The sequence below is a fragment of the Furipterus horrens genome, unplaced genomic scaffold (genome assembly GCF_987537825.1).
Source record: "Furipterus horrens unplaced genomic scaffold, mFurHor1.1.pri manual_scaffold_5, whole genome shotgun sequence".
In the NCBI taxonomy this organism is placed as follows: domain Eukaryota; kingdom Metazoa; phylum Chordata; class Mammalia; order Chiroptera; family Furipteridae; genus Furipterus; species Furipterus horrens.
In genome coordinates, this window is record NW_028327175.1 from 189,611,779 (window position 1) to 189,629,282 (window position 17,504).

General features: G+C 44.6%; 1 protein-coding gene across 1 annotated transcript in view; it reads right to left on the reverse strand.

Moving 5' to 3' along the window:
- LOC150010644 (guanylate cyclase 2G-like) overlaps window positions 1-17,504 on the reverse strand; it is a 45,411-nt gene that overhangs the window by 19,109 nt on the left and 8,798 nt on the right. The window contains 8 exon segments of the mRNA XM_090278585.1: window positions 2,997-3,068; window positions 3,576-3,680; window positions 4,431-4,514; window positions 7,150-7,286; window positions 9,717-9,881; window positions 10,539-10,648; window positions 11,784-11,919; window positions 16,453-16,597. Of these exon segments, the coding sequence (XP_090134711.1) occupies window positions 2,997-3,068; window positions 3,576-3,680; window positions 4,431-4,514; window positions 7,150-7,286; window positions 9,717-9,881; window positions 10,539-10,648; window positions 11,784-11,919; window positions 16,453-16,597 (954 nt within the window).

Genomic DNA, 17,504 nt, shown 5'->3' on the forward strand with positions numbered 1-17,504 from the left:
GATGTAGCTGGATTTGGGAATCCTGGAGCATGATTCTGCTCCTTTGCTGATAAAAGAAGCCTATGAAGGGCAGAGGGTGACAAGTGATGATTTCATTTTAGCCACGAGGGTTCATGGACATCCAGACTCTAATGTGGGTTCATGATGAACAAATAAGTAACCATAAACTTTTTTTTTTGAGACTTACTGTGCACTACGCATTGAAGTACTGGGAACAGTACTTCACATCATATCACATTTAGCCTTTCCTGGGGTAGGTTGAGATTCTTTTTCTCTGTTTCACAACAAGAAAACTTAGGGTTTTAAACTGCTTCCAAGGAGTGGGGTCCGAGATGGGACACAAACCCAGACTGGGTTGCCTGCAAAGCCAGCTTCTTCTAAACCACTAGATTTTGCCGTTTTCAGCACCCTGGGTGATTATAGAGGAAGAGGGTGTGTCAAAGTGCACCTAATTCTCCTAACACCCTTATACAAGAACGGTCAGGTTCAAATGACTCTCCAGCCCAGCTGAGAAGGGGGTGAAGTCATTCATGGGCGTGGCCATGAGGAGGTACCGCCCTCAATGTTCCAGTAAGGAGGATCATGTGGAAGCCTCCTGCATGAACTGTTGCACCCAGAGACAGGGTTCTTGAACCTCTTGGGCACCAGCTAAGGGACTCACCTCTTCCTCCAGCGGTGATGACAGGCTGAGTCACTGTCTCACCTTAGCAAGAGCCCTCAGCCAATATTGACTTAAAAATACAGGCTAATACAGGAAGTATTAATAAGGAAACTTACAGGATAGTGAATACCTCACCTTTGCCCCCTCTGCCCTCCCCAAATCAAGATGTTGTATTCTTTTATCAACGTGGCTTGTGTGATAAGAAAGTTGAATCACATTTTGGAAATGCAACCCACTCAACTGGACCTGGAAGAGCCTGGTCGGGCTGCCTCTGGAACTTCTCTATAGAGAACCAATCCACGTGGCAATGGCGAATGTAGCTCAGCTCTGGTTCGGAAAACAGACAGGCGCAAGGTGGCACACAGGAGCCAGGCCCGCAGATGGGCTTTCCCATGGGAGCCAGACTTGCATTGTATCTAGACTGCATAAAAGCTTGCTTTTGCTAAAACTCCCTCACCCTGAGTTGGAAACAACAAATGTTTAATGTACAATTTTAAAATACTTTCTGAGCTTTTTCAAGGACAAGATATCACTAGTTCACCCATCCTTATTTCTCCCTTCTACGCACGACATTCTTTTCTGTAAGGCATAATCATCTAAAGCAACCTTGCCTTTAGCATAATGAGTTATGGCTTTATTTAAGGTAATCCACTTGGAAAGCAATAAAAGCCTGTCCAGGCAGGGTCGGGGTGTTCTCTCACCTAAAGAGTGGCCAGGCCACTCTGTCCCTTTTCTCCACAGGATTCATGTAGTCCGTGTGAATTTGTTTGTTACATCCACAGCACCACAGACCCCGCTGGCCGGAGTCCACGACACTTCTCCAGGGAGGCACTCACTGGCCAGTCTGGCGTTGAAATGTGGGGAGACCTGAGTCCAATCCAGAGTTCTCGCCAACCCCACAGAGTCCTCTCCATGCATCAGGACAGCCCCTGACACACACGACCATCCCTTGCCTTGCTAGTTCCAGGCCCACCCTGGGCAGGAGATGTTTATTTTACATTCTGGTTGCCACCGATCACCCCCAACAACAGGAATATCAGTAGAGCTCATTCCATTAGAGCACAAACCACTTGTCTGGGGCTCCTTGGAATCCTAGGTCTGTAGTTCTCTCTGGGCAATAGCACGTATCTATCTATTGTGGTGGTTGTTTTTCCAGCTTGATGGAAATGCATGAGTATATGTACATTGTCAGAGAACAAATAGAACTATGAGAGATGCGTGGTTTATGTGCCGGATGTTGTACATGTTGGCAATTCTATGACCTACCCATCTGCGAGTTATGTTTATTCCCCTATTAGAAAGTTGGGGGCGGCCCACAGGGCTCCTATCTCTGGATCCCACATCTGTCCTCTCTGGTACTTGACAGGGAGTAAACATAGTGTAGCTCAGCTATAGAGACAGACTGTCTGCAAGCTCCAAACTGCCTCTTAGCAGTTGGGCAGGTTACATGACCCAGCTAAGCCTCACTAGAACCCAGTTCTAGGTCACTGGCTTGGTCCTCTCTGTAATGGTAAAAGCAGATGCACTCACTGAGTTTTGAAAGAACAGCTCGATTTTAGCCCAGGTTGAGGAGATCTGCCTCAGGTCCATACTGACATGGCCCATCTGACTTATCTCCCATCTGTAAAATGGGGATAATAGATCAAGCTTATAATTTGTTGTAAAAATTAAGTAAATTAATATATGCAGGCACTGAAAAGTATTGGGTCCAAAGTAAATATATGGTAGCTATTATTATCCTATTTATACAGCCACCACAGGCCTCTTTGCCCAAAGTAAGGATTCTGCCTGCTTATTTAAATTCACAGAGCTGTGTGCCTTGTGTAATAGCTTTGTGAGTGTTATGGCTCTGATCCCTGCTTTCTGAGGAAAGGAGTCAAGGACCAGGGAAAAGGAAGGAGTATTAGGAATCCTTTCTCCAGCTGCTTTATGGTCTAATAATTAGATTTTCTTTTGAGTAAAAAGCTCCATCCTAAAATGCAAATATCCTGATTTTCCAGATTGGGTAAACCTAGCATCCCTTCCAACTTCAATATAAAATACTTTACTCAAAATCCTTTGAGATCAAGGAGAGAGAAAAGAATGGAAAATCTGACTGAAGTGGTAGATTTTATTTTTCAAATTAGAATGCATGGGAAGATTTTTGTGTGTGTTTTTTGTTTGTTTGTTTTGTTTTTTTGTTTTGAAGTGGTAGATTTTAGACGTGGGATCAGAAGAGAAGATCTGAGGAGGATCAGAATTTTGGGGAAAATTTTGGCTTGATTTAATCCATAACACAAAACAATTAAAAAACTTTGTGGTATTTGTTTTCTTTTAAAGTTTAGGTCATACTCACAGTGACTATGTCATACGCAAAGGAGAGCTTGAATACCCAATCCATTTCATTATCTGAACTTCTCAAAACATCCTGAAAAACACCGTTATTTAAAATATTACCAGTGACTCAACAGTGAGCACTTCGTATGTTAAATGGGTTTGGTCTAAAACACTGGGTGGTTTTGACCAGAACTAATACAATCTGAGACGCAGTTGAAAATTTTTTCTGGAAATATCATAGCCTGACTCAATATTGAGAAAGTTACAGTCTTGAGTTTTACGAACACATCCTTGTTCCTGATAGAAAGTGGATGGTCATATACCATTGGTAGCATGGGCCCAGTAAGCAATTTAGGGGTAGCTGTGACAGCTCAGGAGGTGAACCCAGGCTCATGCTTTCCATCCAGAACAAAGGAAACCAGACACTTGGCAACTCTACTGCTAATCTGATCCCCTGAAGGCAGCCCAACAAGATAATTCAGGTCTTGCAATTAGACCAGAGAGGAACTGTTCTTGGATGAAGGGGCAAAAGCATTGATAAGGTTCTTCATTAGCTGCTGCTAATCAAACCTAAGGTAAGATTTGCTATTTTACTTACTTTAAGGCTTCCTTTTTTGCAATACTGAGTGATAATGCAGATGTTGGGTGGTTCTGTGCAAATACCAAAGAAGAGAACAATATTTTCATGCCTCAATTCATACACCTGAAAATAATAATAGTAGCAATAGTGTGTGATTATATTATGTCTTCTGTGCTAGGGACTACGCTATGTGCTTTACATATTTCCAGTTAGTTCTCCCAAAGACCCTGTGAATTAAGAACTTTAACTGCTCCCATTTTACAGATCAGGAAACTGATGTCCAAAAGGTAAAGTAACATGTCGAAGATCATATCACTTGTTAGTGGCAAAGCTGGGAGGCAAATCCAGACAGTCGGCCTCTGGCATATAACCAACAGGAATGATCAAAGTCTAACCTTAGCCACGGGGATTAACTAAAATCACGTCACAGCAAATAGACACAGTCCTGCTTCCTGGTGTTTAGGACTGTCAATACTGGTGTGTGGGCCATGGCAGATCACAGATTTGGAGCAAGAAGCCAGATCCCATGAACCTGACTTCCTCTAAGGGCCAGGTTCAAGGGAGGTGAGCAGCCATCATAGATACAAAGCCTAAAGATGCAGAATTAAGGCCAGGAAGAATTAAGGGAAATGAGCAAGGCTAGGAGGTATCCTAGGCCTTCGGTGCCTGAGTCAAGTCACAAAGTCTGAGTTCTAAAGTATGGGCTGTTGGAGGGGTGCAGATGATGAGCCAAGTTAAGGGAAGTTGATTTCCATCCATGTTCCTTTGGACCGGGGCTACTCCTACGCCAGGTGGAAACAGGGGAACTGGCAACTAGAGCCAGAGAACAGCGCCACTTTGTCTCCTCCCGGGGTGGGGGTGGGGGGACCTCACCAGCCTGATTTCCTGCAGCACAGATGGCTTCCTGATCCAGGCTTCTGCTTGGTCACCAACATAGCAGATGGCCACATGGTTTCCCTAGAACCAGAGACAAAGTGGAACGTTCTTAACCTAGGGTGATCCAGAAAAAGCTTTATTTGGAAAGAGCTAGGAAAGAGAGCAGGAAGACAGGGAAGAAGTCAGCCTATGAAAAGGATCGTCAAGCTCCTCACTCCCCAAATCAGCCCTAGGGTGGCACTGTACTACTTCTAGGTACTGAGCTAGCTGCTCAACACATAAGATCCCATTTAACAGGCATCATAGTCCTGCAATGTGGGAATGATTAGCCCATTCCCAGATGGGATCACCGAGATTAGGTAACTTGTCCAAAGTTACACATGTGTAGGTAGTATGGCCAGAATTGGAACATCCCATTATCATTCAGAGGAATACTGAGCTGAGGTCATAAGAGTAAGTCTGGAGTCAGACACCTGGTTCAAAGACCATTCTTACCACTTACTACCTACATAACCTTGAGCAAATTCCTGGCTGGTTTGGCTCAGTGGATTGAGCGTCGGCCTGCGAGCTAAGTGTCGCTGGTTCGATCTTCCAGTCAGGGCACATCAGAGAAGGAAAACTCTGACTCCAAAAAACCTCTGCTGCCTTGTGGCATACCTCTTCAGGGGAAAGGCTAAGGGAGTAAACCCCGACAGAAAATCCGGAGCCGGAGTCCCTAAGGCGGTTTGACGCTGTAGTCAACACCGGCAACTCCTGCGGCGCACCTGAAGCCAAGCTGTATTGACTCCGTCTTTCCCTTGGACCCTTCAGCTGCGAAGAGAGGGGGGGTCTGCTGCATGGGCAACAGCAGACCCTCCATATCACCCTGCCCAGGCTCTGTAGCTTCAGCTTCACTGGAGAGGACACTCCAGTGTCATCGCAAGATGTCGATTCAACACGGGAGGAAACAGATACTGTGTCACTCCCGAGTCGGACTGCACAACCATTCTCGGCGGTGCAGATAGACTCTTAAGAAGCTACACCATCGTCTCTCGAGACGGACGGCTGCCGAGGAACCTTGAGCAAGGGATTTAACCTCTCCAGGCTTCCATATCCTCATCTGTATAATGGACATTAAAAATAAAACTGATCTCATAGTATTATTGTGACGATTAAATCTCAAAATATGTTAACACTGTTAACTAAATGCCTGGCACATATCAAGTTTTCAGTAAATAGAATATCTTATTGTTATTACCTGTTGAGTCTGCTTTTAGAGAGTCACTTAACCAATCACCACAAAAATATACCATAACCTGGAATGATCTGGGGAGAAGGGACAGAATCTGGACATGAGAGAAGGTAAATCTCACTATGAATTAAATGTCCACCCAAGATCTTCCACTTTTACTGTGGAATTAATTGCAAAGAACTCAGGACTGTGATAGGAACGCCAAGGAACAGGGGATCCTTGTGGGATGAAGGAAAGGCTCCTTGGAAGAGGTGATCCTTATACTGAACCTTGAAGGATAAGAAGGTTCCAGTGAAACATACATGGTATAATCAGCAAGACCAACTGGATAAGTATAAAATGTTAGTCAAGAAGGAAAAAAAGGTTCTGAAAGTAGGCTGGGACCAGGCAGTAGAGATCCTTGAACCCCTTGTTGAAGGGTTTGGGAATTTTTATACAGTAAACAGAAGTGGGGGACTAAGTGATGGTATTTGAAGGAGAGGAGGGGAAATATTTCAGGAAGATTAACCAATAATGACATGCCATAGATGGCTGGTGGACTGTGATATATCAATAGTTTTGTATGAAAGGAGGTCCTCTGGGTTTTATGGGTGATAATGTCCAAGGAGGTTTTTTTGGCATCTGAAAACTCAAGCAAAAATTTAGAAAAATAGGTTCAGTTGCCTAGAGAATGGGTTGGCTCTAATCTTTGCTAAACCTAACTTAAAGCAAGAAACAAATCATCCCTTGCTTGGGGCTTTCTGCCCTTATTCTCGGGGACTTCCATTTCAAAGAATAAATATAGATTTTTTTCCTTTACAAAATTTGCCTCCAGGGGACCTGACCTTCTGAAGGAGTGCTAAGTAGAGACAGCCATCACAGTCAACATATGGAAAGGAGGGTGAGCGGGGGCAGGCAAGAATTACGTTGCAGGTTTTAGCAGGTACCAATTTATACAGTAGAAGCATCAATACCCATGACTGATTCATCAGTGCCAAAGTGCCCAAAATGAAACAATCCATGCTCTAGGATTCTACTGTCCAATTAGATAGCCACTAGCTCCATGTCAGCAATTAAATGAAAATTATATACAATTTCAAATGCAGTTCCCCAGTCATACTAATGTTTAATAGTCACGTGATAGTAGTGGCTACCATATTGGAGTAAGCAGATCTGGAATATTACCATAATCATAGAAAGTTCTATTTGACAAAGATGAGTCTAATACAGAAGCCAGCATAGGAATGGCCTAGGAGTTGATTAGGGAAAATGCAGAATCTCAGGCCCCACCCCAGACCTGCTGAATGAGAATGTGCATTTTAACAAGGGCCTCCGATAATTCATAGGCACATTAAAGTTGAGAAACATGAGTCTGGAGTCAGAAGACTACCTGGCATTTACTTGGAGAATGCCCCCCGACTCAGAATGTCCTGCCTGGCAGGAAGGACATACACCGAATGGGACAGAGACACACACTTCACGCAGCCAGCTTGCATTTACAAGTACCTGGTAAAGCCCTACTGGAGCATAGGAAAGCTCTTCTCCCTGCTGGCTCTTGGCAAAGGATCCGAAGTCCCCAGAAGTCATCACACTAGATGTGTTGCTGCTGTTTCCTCTCAACACAGATGTGCTTCTCTGGGATGGCTGTAAAACAGTACACCATCCAGGTGCACTCAGGAGCATGAGTAAATAATGAAGACACTGTATTTTGTAGATGAGGAAAACTACCAGGGTAGAATCAGGACTCAAACGCTGTCTCTCTGACAGGAGGTGTGATCGCCTAATTTCTACACACATCACTTGCATGTGTACCACCATGGACAGTGTCATGGCTAAGAGGGCAGGCTCTGGGGTCAGACTAGCTCTGGTTCTGGCATTTAATTAGATGTATGACCCAATGCTGGAGTTATATTCCTAAATAAATAGCTAACTATGTTACCTCTCTGTTTAATACATCCAGCATCTCCCCAACACCTAGAGAACATCTTTAAAGCAAAGGAATCTTGTTTTTCAAGGAGAGTCTTCGTGGGAACCCTAATGTAGAAACCAGGGAGATCAGAGCTGCTTTGGTTGAAGAGGGAAGAGGAAGGCTCAGAATTCTGTCCATCACACCTTTACCCTTAATGTATTATTCACCCCATGAGCAGACCAGTGAGCCCCAGAATCCCCAAGGACATTTGAAAATAACTTACTGATAAACCCCAATCTCCTGGTTTTAGCATTCCAGAGCCTCCCTGACTTGGTACCTGTCAAGTCACATTTTTTTCTTTTTTGAAAAATCATAACTCTTTTATTGAATAAATAGTATATGCAAGAATATCAATAAAAGGAAACTAATTCTACAAACTATGATTTGGAATATAAAGCCAATATAACAGGAACAAAATATACATATTATTAGAGGAACATTTGATTTTGACCCATAATAAATTCCTTACCTTTACAATTAACCTAAATGTCTGTTAGAACAAAACCATATTCATTGGTCTAATTTTAGTACTTTTTATAAAAGCAACAACATTCTAGAGAGAACACCCTTTTTTTTTTTTTTTGCTTTGATATATTTAAGATTCACACATTCCTTCTGATACGTAAATTCTGATTCAACAGTAGCTTGACATACCTTGTTATTCTCTTTAATATTTTGAGTAGGGTGTACCACTGAAAAAGTTCTAGCTGAAATTGTAAAATTGCTGACCTTTTTTTTTTCTTATTGATTTTAGAGAGAGAGAAAAAGAGAGAGAGAGAGAGGAAGGAATAAAGAAACATAGCTTTGTTGTCCCACTTATTTATGCATCCATTGGTTGATTCTTGCATGTGCCCTGACTGGTGATCAGACCCACAACCAATGGAGCTACCCAGCCAAGGCTGTAAAATTGCTGATCTTTGAAATGAAACTTACTTTAGTTTTGGGTTTTTAATAAATTGACATGAAAGTAAAATTGACCCTCTCTCTCTGTCTCTCCTAGAACTGAGAGCTCTTCTTAAAGAATAGAACTTCAAGTCTATCTTTCTAGTCTAAAGAACATTTTTTACCAACATTTCTGGTTAGGTGAATAATCAACATAGGCTTTCAAAGATGACAGTGTTTGATATCAATAACAAAAACAAAAAGGAAAGAAAGAAAAGACATTTGAAAATTTCAAGCTAAAATATGCATTAAAGACAGGCATGGCAGTACTTTTTGAAATTACAGTATTCCCTCACTTATCGCAGGTATTACATTCCAGACCTCCCCGTGAAGTAGGAACCTTACATTTATTCTACACCCTTAAACCTACGTAACTTTAACAACATACGTATACAGTACCACAAAATCCCGTGATATAGTGAAAAATCTGCGATAAATAATTAAATATAAGATTTTTAAAAATCCCACAATACAGTAAGGCCGCGATAAGTGAACCGCGATATAGCGAGTGTATGTAAATATTATATGCTTATCAAATAATGCCATGCTTATTAAATGCATAAATGCATGCCATGCCTCCCAGCTCTGAGCACCCCACCCTGCGTTACTTGCATCCTGGTCACCAATAGCAAACTTGCTCTTCCCAAATGGCACCTCTCCTCTGAAGCCTTCACAATGCTGAGACATTGAATCCCTCCATCTGCAAGGCCCCTGTCTCACTGTGCAGACACCTCTCGTTGGCAGTGCACCCCATGCCTTGAGCTATGTTTGGCCATAGTAGACATGAAACACGTGTGTGTTGAGCAAAGAAACCTTATTGTCTTAGTCATCAGTAGATTAAAGGAGTTACTGTGGTTTTGAAAATAACTAGATGCTTTCCAAAAAAGCTTTAATATTTGAGCTTTCACCCACAGGGTGGAACTTTAGAGACCATCTTGTCATTTTAAGTACCCAGAAACTGGGGCCCAGACATGATACCCCCAGAGATATTCAGCAAGGAAGTGGTAGGCCTAGGACCGGAACTCAGGGCTTGAGACTCTCTGTGAAGTGCTCACTTTATAAATGAGTCAGTCTCTGCTCTCATAAGCTTCTGGATGAGGTCCTTTCCACAAATCACCAGACATTAGAAGGAAAGTGGACGACCGGGCCAGGTGTGGCCTTATCTTGTTCTGGGGAAGAACAGTGATGTCATCATAGTTGATCTGCCACCAAATGTCTCTGCTTTGCCTCTACAGTTTTCCCTTCTGCATCCTTAAAATCAGGCCTATGATGACAGTTCCCAAGATGGTAATCAGGAAGGCCATCATGAGAATCACAGCAGTCACACCTGGAGGACACAGACATATCATGACTCAGGCCTGCCTGAGAGCAGAAGTGAAGACATCCCTGACCCAGCCTGGTCCTACCAAGCAGAGGACTCAAAGGCCAACCAGGCAAGGGACCAAGTTAGGACACACTGAGTCCTCTCAGCCTTGTCTTCCAGGATTGCTTTTCTGACCTCCCCTGGCAACTGTACTCACTTCCCCCTCTGTATAGAAACTTTCATTGTAGAGAAATAATAATGGTGACTTCTAAAACCACCACCACATTTTATTAAACATTTACTATGTGCTCTCCTTAGAGTTTTTTCTCAGGTATGATCCATCTAATTCCAGAGCTGGGAACTACCTCCTTAGAAATGAAGTTCCTGAGCTGGGTTTCCCTAGAGCAGAGGTTCTTAATAGGGGAGGTGGGTGATGTTGCCTCCCTAAGGGATATTGGGAACATCTGGAGATATTTTGGGTGGTTACAACTAGAGGGTACCCCTGGAATCTAATGGGTGGAGGCAGGGATGATGTTAAGCAGCCTAGAATGCACAGGACAATCCCCCACCCTCACCCAAACAAAGATTATCCCACCCAAATTGTCGATAGCGCTGTTGCTATTGAAAAGTCCTGCTATGGAGCATCCTTGCCCGCTATCTTCTCCAGGTCCCCACACTGACCTGGAAAAGCAAGCTCACTTCCACAGAGCTCATGGGAAAATCCACAGCCATGTCTGTCTGCAGAAAGGGAGCCATGGGGCCAAGTCATAGTGGAGAAATTCCTTATGGGTCTTAAAAAACAAAGCAATACAAAACAACAATAACAAAAAAGACAGTTAAAGGTCAGTGTCCACTTGATTTATTCTACTTGTCTCTCCCTCAGGAATAGCAAGGACAAATGAAACACACCTGTCATTTGCAAAAAGCAAGCCTTGGTCTCTTAATTCAAATGGCTGCTACCCATCCAATTTTCCCACCTCACCTAGACTCCTCAAATCCAGCCTTTGGGCAATCTAAAGCGTGGAAAAGCAGCATCTTTTGGCAGGGTAGAACAGCTGATTCAATCTTTTGATTTAAACCATGTCACTTCTGATTTCAACGATGCTGTGTCAATTCTCCAGTGCTGCTGGGACTTTCTCCCATGTTTGATATAGACAAACCTTGTTATAGAGCACCTTGACATTTCACAGACCAAAACATCTCCTCCTGCTTGGAGAATGTCTGTTTCTACAATCCTGAGGACCTATTCTGCCAGGGTTATTTTAGTTCCTGGGCCAACCCAATCTGATACATTAAAATTCCGTTAAGAGTAAGAGAGGAAAAGTGTCTAATTGAATCTGGATTGGGGGTGGTGAGGGTGGAGGCAGGTAGAAATTGAATTAAGTTTTAGGTTTCCTTTTAGTTTTTTCATTGATTTATAGCTGAGAACAAAAATTAAGACTTTTCCAGGGCTTCCTGAATACTGGAAACCGGGGATGGCACCCAGGTCCTGATGTCTTTTAAGGCTGTTTTGGGGTCAGGCTGCCTGCAGGAGGCTGGTTCCCTGACTGTGCTCCCAACCTCCAGGGGGTGCTGTGACATTTCCGCCCCTGCTCCCATCCACCATCCACCCCTTACCCCTTCCAAAAGCTAGGGCTTCTCTCTGAGTATGATTTTCCCTGCTGGAGCATCAGAGGAAAAGCAGTTGGTAGGCATTGCATTTTAAACTGGAATCTAAAGCGGCCAAGACAATCCCACAATCAAGGGCAAGATCACCTTGAAGGTCCAAAGCCAATCCTTACGAGTTCGGAGAGCCCCAGAAAATGTATGGGGAATTCTCGGAGCTGGATCCCAACCTCGTCTTCCAGCAAGACCCCCAGCCCTCCCTCTCCTCCCAGATCTCTTCCTGTAGCATGATCTAAACTCAAAGAAATGTCCCACCAATACCTGATTACTTTCTGCTGGCTGTCATAGTGGAGAACAGGAAGAAAGAGTGACCCGTTTCTGGATTTCTGTAGAGCATAGACAGAGTAATCCATCCACCTTTCTCCCTGGGAGTCAACAAACACTGGGCCGGTGATTCCTGGAAAGAGAGAACACTGTACATGGTAAGGAAGACAGAGAGGAACTTGTGACTTGAACTCACACCCGCAAAACCCCCTCCCCAAGAGCCACTTAGGGCAGGCAGACGTATTTTGTTAGGCCTATGCTGGGAAGGCCCGTCCAGCTTTATAAAAGCAGTTTCCAACTAAAACCCAGGATGTATGCTTTCTTAGAACAATCAGATGTGACAAAAAGAAGCCAAATGACATGGAGGCAGCTGGCTGGGTCTGGGGACAGCTGCCTCCTATAGGTACTACAATCCTCCTCACCCTACCCCCTGGCCCTGGGGCACATGTTTGCAAGCTTTGTTCTCCCTTTTCCTCCAGGCTTTGGTTTGCGCTCTGGCATTGGCTCGGTGTTTGGTCCTGGCCCCTGGGTGTTCTTTGTTCTTACTTAGGTTGTGGTCAACCCCATGCACAAAACACACATCCTAGATCCTGGATGCAAAGTACAGCTCTTCCACACCCTGTGGTCTGACACAGGACTTGCTGTGATTTATTTCCCCTGAGACAGGACACAAACTTACCATCTATTAAGTACCTTTGCATGCCCAGCACTGCGGGTCCTAGTGATGTCACAGCCTAGTCCCAGTGGACCCTGAAGAGCAGGCGCCATCACTCACTCCTACCAAGAAGGGCTTGGAGGCAAGACCCCTAGTGTCCAGAGACAGGAAGAGGCAAGCTTATGGGACCCCAAGCGCTGTGTTCCCCCCACCCGACACTGCCATGCTGTGCACCCACACGCTGGCACATTTAATGTGGAGGTTGAGCCCAGCTCCCTCTCAAGTTTGCACAGGGAAGGGGCGAGAGCCAGAGCAACAACCAGGGGCGCTGCTCTCTGCGTAGTTTGATCACTATGTGAAGAGCAGATGGAGCCTCCGTTTCCTCGTGTGGCATCCTGATTGGTATGTAGGCCTTTGGCATTGGCTAGTGCTGTGGCTGTGGTCCTGGACACCATGGCAGAAATGAACACAAGAAACAGAGACATGCCCTGGCTGCTGTGGCTCAGTGGATTGAGCGTCGGCCTGCAAGCCAAGTGTCACTGGTTCGATTCCCAGTCAGGGCACATGACTAGGTTGCACGTCAGGTCCCCATTTGGGGGCGTGGATGAGAGGCAACCACACAGTGATGTTTCTCTCCCTCTCTTTCTCCTTTCCCCTCTCTCTAAAAATAAATAAACAGACAAATAATTATTAAAAAAGAAACAGAGACAGATACCCTGCTTCTGTCAAGGGCCAGCCCTGCAGCCCAAAAGAGAGCAGAAGCCGGTCTGGAAGGGGTGGGTAGACCTCCAGAGCCCCAAAGTGAGATGCCCCTTAAAGGGATTTGCTGCCCTGCACACATGCCCTTAATGAGGAATTTCTAAAAGGGCAAGAAAGAGGAAATAAATGATCTGGCAGAGGGGGTTAACCTGAGAGCAAGAAGACAGACTTCCCTCGCCTCCCTTTTTTCATTCTTTTGTTTTTTTAAGCAAATGCTTCAGGGTCCAGAAGAAAGGAAGGGAGGGAAGCAGATTAAAATTTCCACTTGGAAAAGGTGTTGATAGGGTAAAGGTGAACTGAGTCTGTGAAAATCCCAAAGAGCAGGCCTTGGTCATCCTCTTTAAATTTCATGAAAAACTTTAGGTAGTAATTTATTAAGTGAATAATAAGCCAAAGGTAAGTAGCCACCATTTAATGAGCACATGCTATGTGCTAAGCCCTTGATATATTTTTACGTGTATTTTATTGATTATGTTGTTGCAGTAGTCCCAATTTTTCCCCTTTGCCCGCCTCTACCCAGTTCCCCCTTTCCCTCCCATAATCCCACCCCCTTTAGTTCATGTCCTTGGGTTGTGCATATAAGTTCTTTGGCTTCACCCTTTCCTATGTTATTCTTAACTTCCCCCCGTCCATTTTGTATCAACCAATTATGCTTCTTAATCCCTGCACCATTTCCCCATTTCTCCCCCTCCCCCTCCCAGCTGATAACCCTCCAAATGATCCCCGTACCTATGATTCTGTCCCTATTCTGGTTTGCTTAGTTGGATTTTGTTTTTATTTTTTAGATTCAGTTGTTGATAGTTGTGTTTGTTGCCATTTTCATGTTCATAGCTTTTATCTTCTTTTTCTTAACTAAATCCCTTTAACATTTCATATAATAATGGCTTGGTGATGATGAACTCCTTTAGCTTTACCTTGTCTGGGAAGCACTTTATCTGCCCTTGCATTCCAAATGATAGCTTTGCTGGATAGAGTAATCTTGGTTGTAGGTCCTTGCTTTTCATCACCTTGAATACTTTTTGCCTGTCCTTTCTTGCCTGCAAAGTTTCTTTTGAGAAATCAGCTGATAGTCTTATAGGCACCCCTTTGTAGGTAACTCTCTACTTTTCTCTTGCTGCTTTTAAGATTCTCTCTTTATCTTGAAACTTTGGCGTTTTAATTATGATGTGTCTTGGTGTTGTCCTCTTTGGGTCTAGCTTGTTTGGGACTCTCTGTGCTTCCTGGACTTGTATGTCTATTTCCTTCTCCAAATTTGGGGAGTTTTTCTTCATTATTTTCTCACGTAAGTTTTCAATTTCTTGCTCTTCCTTTTTTCCTTCTGGCACCCCTACGATTCACATGTTGGCATGCTTAAAGTTGTCCCAGAGGTTCCTAAGCCTCTCCTCATTTTTTTCAATTCTTGTTTCCTCATGCTGTACTGATTGACTGTTTTTTTTCTTCCTTATGTTCCAAGTCATTGATTTGAACCCTGGTTTCCTTCCCTTCAACATTGGTTTTGTGTGGATTTTCCTTAGTTTTATTTAGCATAGCCTTCACTTCTTCCTTTATGCATTTGCCATACTTAAGCATATCTGTCAAGCCTATGAGCATCTTTATCACCAGTATTTTGAACTCTACATCTGTTAGGTTGGCTATCTTCTCGTTGCTTAGTTCTCCCACAGGAACCTTGATCTGTTCCTTCTTTGGGCCATACTTCTCTATCTCCTCATCTTGACAGGCTCCTGTGTTTGTTTGCCTCTGCGTCTTAGGTAGAACTGTTGCTCCGGTTACGTTGTAAGGGGTGTAGCCTTAGGTATTTGTCAGTAGAGGGCTACCTGTTTCACCACATTGTGGCACTGTGTGTAGGGGAGGTGTCCAAGAGAAAACAGTGCCACCTGCTCAACAGTCGCCCATTTTCCAGGTACTTCTCCCACTTCCATATGGGACTGGTGCCCTGGCCGTCATTCCCAGAGTGGGAGGGTCTGCGGACATTCTAGGACTGTGGGGGCCCTTTAAACAAGCGGACTCTGCTGAGAGACCTGCAGTTTCTTCCTTTGTCCCAACCCCCACTGGTTTGCACAGTCAGAAGCAATGAGGCTTGATTTTCCCTGGCACTGGGACCCTGAGCTGCACGGTCTGGTCAGGAGCTGGGAGAGCTTCCAGGTGTCTGTTCCAATTTTTTAAAATGTGTGACTGCACTTTCCGCCAGCCTGCCACTGCCGCCACTGCTGCTGCCACCACACCACATCCTCTTCGCCTTGGCTCCGCCCCTCCTACCTGTCTGGATGAGTATTTCTTCTTTATATCTTTATTTGTTGGACTTCCATGCAGCTTGATTTCCTGGAACTTCTGGTTGTCTCTAGTTTTGAAGTAGTTGTATTCCTTCTTAGTTGTGGAAGGAGACACAGAGTGTCTGTCTAGGCCTCCATCTTGGCCAGAGCCCTTGATATATTTTAATTACTCCTTAGTGTTATGCAACAGTGAACAACATGAGCCCTGGAGAAAGCAGGCCCTGTTCTGAATTCCTGCTGCACCATGTAGTACATTTCTGACCTTGGATAAGTACATAACCTTTCTACCTTGGGTTTACTCACCTTTGTACTATAATAAGACAGTGACAGTACCACTACCTCGTGGGTTGTGTGAGGATTAAGTGGGATAGCATGCAGAAGCTCTTGTCACCCAGCTTGCTATAAGGTAAACACTCAGTAAATGCTGGCTATTATTATTACATGTGGCAGGAGGCATTATCTCTGTCTTACAAATGAGAAAACTGGAGAACAGAAAGATAATGGCAGTTGGTCAACTCCCAGGGTAATTTCAGAGCAATTCACAGCCAAGCTTATCCTCACCCTGGCAGGGAAAGTCAAACGGGACTGTCCTCATCTGTAGCAGTTGAGAGTCATGAATGAGGCTCCAGTGTCCCATCAAGGAGGGAAGGATCATGCAAGTGACCCAGAAGGCAGGTCCCACCCTCTTGAGCTGTATTCTTGATGGACCAGTTTGAAAGGAGCTACGGAAGGGGATAAGATGCCACCTCACCTGGTCCGGGCAGCCTTTTGGACAGAGCCAGAAGAGTGGACTGTGGCAACTGGGAGATTAAACTTCAACCACCCCTTCCAGAAGACCGGAACCTCCATGAGAAAGAGGAATTCTATAATTCAGTGTGGAGCAGGCCCTAAGAGAGGCCTTAAGCCAGAGGCTCAACATCTCAGAGCCTCGTTGACTGGAGTGGCAGGCTTGAGTTCTGAAACCAGCAATCAGGTCACTTACCCTGCAACGTGGTCTGATTAAAACCTTTCAGAGTGCTGACCAGCTGCCACCCATCCCGGAAATCTCTTCCAGCCTTTATCATGAACTTCACCGTCTGAGCATAGAGCAGGACCGAGTCATGAAGGTAGGCAGAGTACGGGCTCACCTTCAAGGAGGGAAGCAAATGCAGGATTTAAAAAGGCCCATGGCCTCAGTTAGAAGGGATTTCTCTCCATCCTCAATGCTGTAACACGTTCTCCATCCCTTCCACAGTGAGGGAGGGCCCTCTCTGTGCTGGGCCTGGGCTATTAAACCTGGATGTCACAGTCTTCACATCTCCTCTCTAGGCCTGTTTTCCCAATTAGATCACATGATCCTCCTGGTCAGAAATAGCTCTCTAGGCCACAGGTGGGCAAGAATATGGTTTCATTGAAAGGGGGTAGATTTTGGAGCCAGGACAGCTTTTCTACTTACTGGCTGTGAGACTTGGGCAAAGTTCCTGAACCTGTCTGAATCTCAGCTCCCTGACTTATAAAATGGGGATAAAGCCACTGTCCTGGTTAGTAGTAAGGACAGTTATATGAGGCAGGGTAGGTATACTACCTATTGTGCTACCTGGCACACAGTAGGTCTTCAATACATGTTCTCATCTGTTCATTTAGCCATCAAACATACAAGTGTTCACTAAGTGCTAGGAACTATTCTCCCCATAGGACCTGGTACAGACACTTAGTAGGTGACTCCCCAAATATTTATTGACTAATCATCTTTCACTGTGTGTTGGGGTCCACATTTGGCTGCTTTGTTCTAATAGAACCCTCTCATCAGTGGCCTGTCACTGGAAATAGCCTCATCTCTGGCCCACGGTCTCTTTATAACAAATTTCTTTGTGGGTATCAGACATTTGTCTCATCAGCCCACACACACTGGGACTACTGCTGTACGATCCTCTCGTCTGTCTTCTCCTTGTTTCAGACCATCTGCTTGCCTTGACCTGTTCTAGCTCCACATTTCTGACTGCTCCATTATGGTTCTCAGTCCTGGTATCCTGCTGGGAAAGGATGGTCTGAGTA